Source organism: Arachis ipaensis, chromosome B1, assembly GCF_059453495.1.
Source record: "Arachis ipaensis isolate K30076 ecotype BB chromosome B1, ASM5945349v1, whole genome shotgun sequence".
Lineage (NCBI taxonomy): Eukaryota > Viridiplantae > Streptophyta > Magnoliopsida > Fabales > Fabaceae > Arachis > Arachis ipaensis.
The window spans coordinates 63073533-63083802 of record NC_142436.1 but is presented as its reverse complement, the minus strand read 5'-3'; the positions used below and the strand labels follow the sequence as shown (position 1 = coordinate 63083802).

Sequence of the window (10270 nt, the reverse complement as noted above, 5' to 3'; positions counted from 1 at the left end):
GGTGACTGAAGGAATTGTTCTTGGGCATAAAATTTCAAACAAGGGAATAGAGGTGGATCAAGCAAAAATAAAGGTAATTGAAAAATTACCACCACCTGCCAATGTTAAGGCAATCAGAAGCTTTCTGGGGCATGCAGGATTCTATAGGAGGTTTATAAAGGATTTTTCAAAAATTGCAAAACCTCTAAGCAATTTGCTAGCTGCTGACACGCCATTTGTGTTTGACACAGAGTGCCTGCAGGCGTTTGAAACGCTGAAAGCTAAGCTGGTCACAGCACCAGTCATTTCTGCACCAGACTGGACGTTACCATTTGAGCTAATGTGTGATGCCAGTGATCATGCTATTGGTGCAGTATTGGGACAGAGGCATGACAAGCTTCTGCATGTCATTTATTATGCCAGTCGCGTTGTAAATGATGCCCAGAAAAATTACACAACCACAGAAAAAGAATTACTTACAGTGGTTTACGCCATTAACAAGTTCAGATCATACTTAGTAGGATCAAAAGTGATTGTGTATACTGACCATGCTGCTCTTAAATATCTACTCACAAAGCAGGATTCAAAACCCAGGCTCATCAGATGGGTATTGCTTCTGCAAGAGTTTGATATAGAAATAAGAGACAGAAAAGGGACAGAGAACCAAGTGGCTGATCATCTGTCCCGGATAAAGCCAGTGGAAGGGACGTCCCCCCCTTCTCTGGAGATCTCTGAGACGTTTCCTGATGAGCATTTATTCGCCATTCAGGAAGCACCATGGTTTGCCGATATTGCAAACTATAAAGCTGCAAGGTTCATACCCAAGGAGTACAACAGGATACAAAAGAAGAAATTAATTACTGATGCAAAGTACTACTTGTGGGATGAACCTTATCTCTTTAAGAGATGTGCAGACGGAATTATCCGTAGGTGTGTGCCTAGAGAAGAAGCACAGAGGATCCTGTGGCATTGCCACGGATCTCAATATGGAGGCCATTTCGGAGGTGAGCGAACAGCCACCAAGGTCCTCCAATGTGGCTTCTATTGGCCCACACTCTATAAAGATTCCCGAGAGTTTGTACGTAATTGTGACAGTTGCCAAAGAGTTGGTAATCTGCCTCATGGTTATGCCATGCCTCAACAAGGAATCTTGGAAATTGAGTTGTTTGACGTATGGGGAATTGACTTCATGGGACCTTTTCCACCATCATATTCAAACACTTATATTCTGGTGGCAGTTGACTATGTATCAAAATGGGTTGAGGCTATTGCCACACCCACCAATGATACTAAAACAGTGCTGAAGTTCCTCCAGAAACATATCTTTAGCAGGTTTGGTGTCCCTAAAGTGTTAATCAGTGATGGGGGCACTCACTTCTGCAATAAACAGCTTTACTCTGCCATGGTTCGGTATGGAATTCGCCACAAGGTGGCCACTCCATATCATCCACAAACCAATGGGCAAGCTGAAGTCTCTAATAGAGAATTAAAGAGAATCCTAGAACGGACAGTAAATACCCGTAGAAAGGATTGGGCACGGAGCTTGGATGATGCTCTGTGGGCTTACAGAACAGCATTCAAGACCCCTATAGGGACCTCTCCATACCAACTCGTGTATGGTAAGGCATGCCACCTACCCGTGGAACTGGAACATAAGGCCTACTGGGCAACCAGGTTCCTAAACTTTGATGCCAAATTAGCAGGAAAAAAACGATTGCTCCAGCTAAATGAGCTAGAGGAATTCAGATTCACAGCTTTCGAAAATGCCAAGCTTTATAAAGAAAAATAAAAAAAATGGCATGACAGAAAGCTGTCATCTAGAATCTTTGAACCAGGATAGAAGGTCCTGTTGTTTAACTCTAGACTCAGGCTATTCCCCGGGAAACTGAAATCCCGGTGGAGGGGACCATACGTGATTACAAGTGTGTCACCATATGGTTATGTGGAGCTCCAAGATATTGATTCTGATAAGAAGTTCATTGTCAATGGACAGAGAATCAAGCATTATCTTGAAGGCAACATCGAGCAAGAATGCTCAAAGCTGAAGCTAGATTAAAAGCTCAGCAAGGTCTAGCTAAAGATAATAAAAAAGCGCTTGCTGGGAGGCAACCCAGCCATGGGGCAACAATCCTCTAAGCATTTTGCCCTATTTCTATTTTTATTTTTATTTGTTTATATAGAGTTCATTGACAACAAGGTAAATAATCATTTATAGAAGACCTCGGCACACAAAACAGAGAAAAAGATCTCACTGGCAAGAAAACGCCAGTAAAAGAGCATTTTGGACGTTCAACGCCCAAAATGGGCATCCACTGGGCGCTGAACGCCAGTGATGGTAGCAGCTGGGCGTTCAACGCCAGAAAGGGGCACCCACTGGGCGTTGAACGCCAGTAATGGCAGCAGCTGGGCGTTGAACGCCCAGGAGAGCAGCAATTGGGCGCTGAACGCCCAAAACAGGCAGTGTTTGGGCGTTCAAACGCCAGGACATCAGGGAGGAGCCAATTTCATTTTTCCCACACGTATTTCCATTTTAATTTCAAATTTTATGCTTCAATGCATGATTTTTACATGAACATGTCAAGAACCCTGATTTCTAAAATCCTTAATTTCTAAAAATCCATCTTTCCAAATTCAATCCAACTCTTTTCAAATCTTTTCTAAAAACAAATCTATCTTTTTCACTCAAAAATCTTTTCAACTAACCCATATCTTTTTCAAATCTCCATATTATCTTTTTCAAAATTCAGATTTATCTTTTTCAAAAATCTATCATATCTTTTCAAAATTAAACTATATCTTCTATCTTATCTTTTTCAACTCAATCTTTTTATCTTATCTTTTCCAATTTTTCGAAAACCCACCCCCATCCCTTTAAATTTGGGTTCGGCCTCCCCCCTCCTCCATCAACAATTGCACCTAGCTCTCCTTCTATCCCTCTCTCTTCTTGTCACGCGTACGCATAGGTCACGCGTGCGCGTCATTTGGCGAAATTCCTTATCATGCGTACGCATCAGTCATGCATACTGATGAGCGGATATTTTATACGCTTTTTGGGGTTAATTTCATATAGTTTTGAGTATGTTTTAGTTAGTTTTTAGTCTATTTTTATTAGCTTTTAGGAAAAATTCATATTTCTGGAATTTACTATGAGTTGTGTGTTTTTCTATAATTTCAGGTATTTTTCTGGCTGAAATTGAAGGAGCTGAGCAAAAATCTGATTCAAGCTGAAAAAGGACTGCTGATGCTGTTGGATTCTGACCTCCCTGCACTCAAAGTGGATTTTCTGGAGCTACAGAACTCGAAATGGCATGCTTCTAATTGCGTTGGAAAGTAGACATCCAGGGCTTTCCAGCAATATATAATAGTCCATACTTTGCACAAGGATAGATGACGTAAACTGGCGTTCAACGCCAGTTCTCTGCCCAATTCTGGCGTCCAGCGCCAAAAAAGGATCAAAAGCTGGAGTTGAACGCCCAAACTGGCACAAAAACTGGCGTTCAACTCCACAAATGGCCTCTGCACGTGGATTGCTTAATTCTCAGCCCCAGCACACACCAAGTGGGCCCCAGAAGTGGGCCTCTGCATCATCCATCATAGTTTACTCATTTTTTGTAAACCTAGGCTACCAGTTTAGTATTTAAACAACTTTTAGAGACTTATTTTGTATCTCGTGACATTTTAGATCTAAACTTTGTATTCTCTGACGGCATGAGTCTCTAAACCCCATTGTTGGGGGTGAGGAGCTCTGCTGTGTCTCAATGAATTAATGCAAGTATTTCTGTTTTCCATTCAAACACGCTTGTTCCTATCTAAGATGTTCATTTGCGCTTAACTGTGATGGAGGTGATGATCTGTGACACTCATCACCTTCCTCAAATCATGAACGTGTGCCTGACAACCACCTCCATTCTATATACGATTGAATGAGTATCTCTTAGATTCCTTAATCAGAATCTCCGTGGTATAAGCTAGAATTGATGGCGGCATTCATGAGAATCCGGAAAGTCTAAACCTTGTCTGTGGTATTCCGAGTAGGATTCAAGGATTGAATGACTGTGACGAGCTTCAAACTCCTGAAGGCTGGGCGTTAGTGACAGACGCAAAAGGATAGTAAATCCTATTCCAACCGGATCGAGAACCAACCGGTGATTAGCCGTGCTGTGACAGAGCGCGTGAGCGTAGTTTTCACTGGAAGGATGGAAGGTAGCCATTGACAATGGTGATCCACCAACACACAGCTTGCCATAGGAGGACGTGCGTGCGTGAACAAGAAGACAAAGGAAAGCAGAGATTCAGAAGACAAAGCATCTCCAAAACTCCAACATATTCTCCATTACTGCATAACAAGTAACCTGTAATCCATGCTCTATTGTTTATTTGCAATTCAACTGATAAACATAATTGACTTCCTGACTAAGATTTACAAGATAACCATAGATTGCTTCAAACCAACAATCTCCGTGGGATTCGACCCTTACTCACGTGAGGTATTACTTGGATGACCCAGTGCACTTGCTGGTCAGTGGTACGAGTTGTGAAAAGTGTGATTCACAATTCGTGCCCCACATACGCTTCGCTTGTCTTCTGCACTAGGCACGCGTGCGCGTCATCCATGCGTGCGCGTCGCTGCCAGCTTCTCAAAACTTTATTTTCTCGCATTCCTTCCACTTTTGCACGTTTCCTTTCCATCCTCTAAGCTATTCCTGCCCTATAAAGCTTGAAAATACTTAACACACAGATCACGGCGTCGAATGGTAATAAAGGGTAATTAAATTTGACAGTTTAAAGGCCTAGGAAACATGTTTTCAACTATATCACAGAATTAGGAAGGATTTGTAAAACCATGCAAATTATATGAATAAGTGAGCAAAGAATTGATAAAAATCACTCAAATTAGCACAAGATAAACTATAAAATAGTGGTTTATCAGATAGCAATGATAGAACCCCAGGTAGCAGCGATGGCGGCGATGAAATCTGAGGTAGTGACGGAGACCCAACACGAGACAGCAGTGATGGTGGTGATGGAACCTGAGGCAACGACAATGACCTAACATGAGGCAGTAGCAACGGCGACCCATAAGGCAGCAGCGACGCTGATGGAACCCCTGGCAGCAATAATGGCATTACAAGGGAGAGGAGAGGAAGAACCAAGGTGCGAGAGAAGGAGAGAGGAGGGGGCGATGTTATAGAAGTGAGGGGGAAGAGTTTCTGAATTTGAATTTCATTCAATTTTATCTTGGATTTACTAGTGGATATATCCGACGGTAAGGTGTTGTTCGCTGTCCAAAATGACAAGTTTCACTAACTCATATTATCGTTGAAAATTTTCGACGGTAAATTCGACTGTAAAATTGGCTCTTATAAAGTAAATTTTTGCGCACCTTATTACCGTCGGAATTAGGGACTAATTGTAGAATCCGATGGTAAGTTTTTTTGGGAATCAATTTTTCCTCGTAACAGTCGGAAAAACTGCCGCTAAATTCACCGGTAATGTTTGTTGATAAATCCGACGGTGTTCGACGTTTTTCTTGTAGTAAATTAAATTATTTATTATGTTATATAGGAACATTATATTATTTAATGGGTCAAAAGTAAAATTCAATTAGTTAATTCAGATTTTGTTTGTAATTCAAATAAGAATCACTCAAGTCTTCCTTGACACGATCAACTGGTTCGCCAAAGGGAATCAGTCTTGCCGCTATCGGGATGCATGCGGGTTCGATGACAACCCACAACCACCACCAATGTCACGAATTGCAGTGTCCTACTCCATCACATGCTGCGGCATTAGCCTCGCATGTACATCGAATATGATGTCACATGCTGATCAACTTCAACCCAAAATGTCCTATTCCTAAATCCTCCACTCGAGAGTGCTGATAAAAATTTGTATGCAACTCTCCCAACCTCACTAGAACCTAGTACACCCATACTAGTCAATATGAGATTCTTCAATGCGTCCAATGAATCAAGACGGTAAGTGCACAATATCACAGGTGAATCACACTCAAATGTCACTCTCCCCTAACCACTTCTAGTTATTCCATTCGGATGTACCACAAAAAAAGAACTAATTACTAGCCATGTGTATGGAGAATAAAGAGAGGAGAAATACAAATTAGTGGAATTGGTGTAGTGTAATGAGTCAAGAACCTCCTTATATGTTGTATTTTGTCAGTATATCTAGGGTACTGAGATACCTAGATATAAATATACGTATCCTGGGTACTGAGTTACCTAGTTATGCATAAACATGTATCTAGGATACTAAGACACCTAGATATGACAATACACATATCACAGTACTAAGTATCTGGTTTCTGAACAAATGTATAGTTTGTAGGTATCTCAGGTGCAATCGATTTATTTATTTTAGACAATATTACTTATTCTGACTACTAAGTCACTAGATTGTGTTTTTTATGAGTTTGTTCCTCAATATCCGAGATATGTAACACATATTTAAATTAGTAAATATTTTATCAATTACATATTTTGGTAAATAATAAGTTTATTTAATTTAAATATAAAAAGCCTTTTTTATCCACGTACTACTTTGCATTTTTTTGCTTTTTCAGATTCTGATTGGGATTCGGACATAGATGATCGCAGATCTACATATGGATACTATATCTACCTTGATTCGAATCTCATTGTTTGTGTTGAAAAATAAAAGAACAAGGCACACACTGACGAAGAATATATAAAATGAAGAGGAATGTATTGAATGTATTTGTTGTGTTGTTTTTTATGAAATGATTATATATGTATTTATACTTCTCTTTAACATCTAAACTTAACACATCCTAATAAATAAATAGTTTAAATAAAAACTAAATATAGACAACCCATTTAAATAGTGGTTTCTGTCAATTCTTAAATTCTCATTATCAAGTTTATTTTTAACATTTTTCCTTAAACTTGATAATTTTTCCGACTCTAATCATAATCCTTAACTTTTGAAAAGCAATATATTTCAGAGTTTTTGTGAAAATATCTGCAACTTGATCAAGTGATTTCACATACTCAACCTCCACATGCATGTTCTCAATACATTGTCGAATGAAATGATACTTTGGTTCTATGTGCTTGCTTCTGTCATGAAATATTGGATTCTTTGCTAGGGCAGTCGCTAACTTATTGTCCATCATGATCTTGGTGGATTTAGCTTGCTCCAAATGAAGTTCTTTCAGTAGTATCTTCAGCCAAATTACATGACATGCACAGGTAGTGGCAGCAACATATTTAGCTTCACAAGTTGAAAGAGTGACTATAGGTTGTTTCTTTGAACACCAAGAAATTGCATTATTTCCTAGAAAGAAAATAAATCCAGTAGTACTCTTACTGTCATCAATATCCCTAGCATAATCAGTATCGCAATAGCCCATTAATTTGAATTTATCTGAAGCTGAATAAAACATGCCATACTCAAGAGTGCCTCTAAGATAGCGAAGAATTCTCTTGGCTGCCTTCATATGGGTTTCTGCTGGATTCTCCATGTAACGACTAACTAACCCAACTGAAAATAAAATGTCAGGTATGGTACAGGTCAAATACCTTAAACTCCCCACGAGACTTCTGAATAATGTTTAATCAACTTTTCTTACACCTTCTTCCTCTTTGGAAAGTTTAACTCCACACTCCATAAGTGTATTGGTAAGATTGCAGTCCAGCATGTTGAGTTTCTTCAATAGCTCTCTTGCATAAACCTCTTGTGAGATGAAAATTCCATCCTCCATTTGTTTAACTTCAATACCCAGATAATAAGACATTAGTCCCATATCACTCATCTCAAATTCTTGAGCCATTACCTTCTTAAATTCTTCAAACATTATTTGATTGTTTCCTGTGCATATAAGATCATCCACATAGACATAAACAAATAACAAATTTCCTCTTTCCTCTTTCCTCTTTCACATAGAGTGCATATTCATGAATGCACCTAGTAAAACTATTACCTTGAAAATACATATCAAGACGATCATTCCAAGCTCTTGGAGCTTGCTTCAGTCCATATAAGACCTTTTTAAGCCTTAACACCTTATCTTTACAACCCTCAATAACAAAATCCAAAGGTTGTTCAATATAAACTTCTTTCAGATGATTACCGTTCAGAAAAGCAGACTTGACATCCATTTGGTAGATTTTCCCGTTGTTCTGTGCTGCAAGTGATAACAATAGCCTTATCGTCTCCAAGTGAGCAACTGGAGCAAACACCTCATCATAATCTATTCCTAGCTTCTGCTTATACCCTTTTGCAACGAGTCTTGCCTTATACCTTTCTACATCACCTTTAGAGTTCTTCTTAACTCTGTAAACCCATTTGACTCCAATAGCCTGATGACAACTGATGTGAGAACTTTAGTTGATATAGAATTTCCTCAAATGAAATCTTGTTGCAAGTATAGTTCTAAACCAACAAAGAATCCTCACATGCAAAAATATGGTGTTGTCACAAGTACAAACCCCAATAAAAATTAACCGAAGTATTTATACTCTGGGTCGTCTCACAAGGAATTACAATGAAGTGCTCAATTATTGCCTATGAAGGGACAAGGGTTTGGTTTATAAAAGGGCAAGAAATTAAATGACAAAAAAAGTAAACCATGCAAGTAAAGAAAGCAAGTAATAAAGAGAGACATTCATGGCAAAGATTGAGATGATAGGCTTTTCATCCTAGTCACTAATAACAACAATTAACAAGAATTTATCTTATTTCGTCATCTCCAATATTGGAAGAAGGTATAAGTTATCTTCCATAAGAGAAAGTCAAACAAGACTAGTTAATCTCAATCCAAAAATCCTAATCAACTCACTAATGGAATTAGCAAGAGATTAGAGTCAATAGAAATAATATTAACTAACAACTCTAGATCACCAACATAGGTTGGGTTTTCATGACTCAAGATCACCTAATTACTCTTTCCAAGCCAAGAATGCTCAAAGTCTACTCTAAAGCCCAACCAAGCATTTTGTCAAATACTTGGAAGGCATAAAAGAAAAGCATAGTAAAAGTGCAAGAATAATAAATCTACCAACTACCAATTGCAAGAAAAGTAAATTAACAACTCAAATCATCAATAAAGGAAACATCAAACATCAAATTGCATTAAATGTAAACCAAATCTAACATGAGCATTCATGAACATAAAAGAGGCATAAAAGTAAAATTAACACAAAAACTAAGAGAATTAAAGTGTAGAAGCATGAAATTATAAGGAAAACAAGATGAGAACAATAATCAAAACCTAGATCTAAGATGGAAATAAGCCTAAGAACCCTAATTCTAGAGAGAAGAGGGAGCTTCTCTCTCTAGAAACTAAAATACATGATGCTATTCTACAAATAAGTGCTCCCCCTTGCTCAATCTTCAATTTTGCATCAAATACCCTCAGAAACAAGTTGGATTTAGGCCTGGGCAGCTCAGAAATTGCCCCCAGCATTTTGCCTTTAAGTGAGTCACGTGCGAACATCAACGCGTACGCGTGGGTCACGCGTGCACGTCGCATGGAAATTTTCCTATCCACGCGTACGCATCATGTATACGTACGCGTCGCCATGCGACTTCACTTCCACGCATGTGCGTGAGCTGCGCGTGCGCGTGGGTTGAAGTACTCCAAATCTTTGTTTCCTCGTACATTCTCTACTTTGTATGCTTTTCTCTTCATTTCTTCCATCCAATACTTGCCTTATGAACCTGAAATCACTCAACAAACACATCAAGGCATCGAATGGAATTAAAGTGAATCAAAATCACCAATTTAAGGGCCTAAAAAGCATGTTTTTACACTTAAGCACAATTTAAGGGAGAATTACAAAACCATGCTATTTCATTGAATAAATGTGGAAAAAGGTGATAAAATCCCCTAAAATAAGCACAAGATAAACCATAAAATTGGGGTTTATCAAACCTCCTCACACTTAAACTAAGCATGTCCTCATGCTAAAGTCAAGAAAGAAGCAAAGGGTATCAACATTTATTCAATGTAAACTAGCTACGTGCAACCTATCTATAGGCAATCTATCTACGTGAATGCATGTACTTGGTCAAAACAAATCAATTCCCAAGAATACATATACAAGTACAAAGGCTAAAGCAATAGTAATCAAAGTAAACCCACAATTGAATTGAATCATTGAAAGACTTTACAAACTTGTAAGAAAAGATGATCATGGGTGGAAACATGTAAATGAGCAATCGAACCCTCACCGGATGTATATCCGCTCTAGTCACTCAAGTGTATGGGGTTGATTCACTCAATTCTCCCCTAATCATGCTTTTCAAGATT

The 10270-nt window shown here is 38.7% G+C and overlaps 1 protein-coding gene across 1 annotated transcript; it reads right to left on the bottom strand.

Moving 5' to 3' along the window:
• Positions 1-6883: 6883 nt before the first annotated feature.
• On the bottom strand, positions 6884-7480 carry LOC148576810 (secreted RxLR effector protein 161-like). Its single transcript, XM_088502787.1, has one exon. It carries the CDS (start codon positions 7478-7480, stop codon positions 6884-6886), a length of 597 nt encoding a protein of 198 aa, XP_088358913.1.
• Between the last annotated feature and the right edge of the window lie 2790 nt (positions 7481-10270).

Bases quoted from the DNA above. Each gene is read 5' to 3' on its own strand.
- LOC148576810 (XM_088502787.1), bottom strand. From the start codon at position 7,480: ATGGAGAATCCAGCAGAAACCCATATGAAGGCAGCCAAGAGAATTCTT.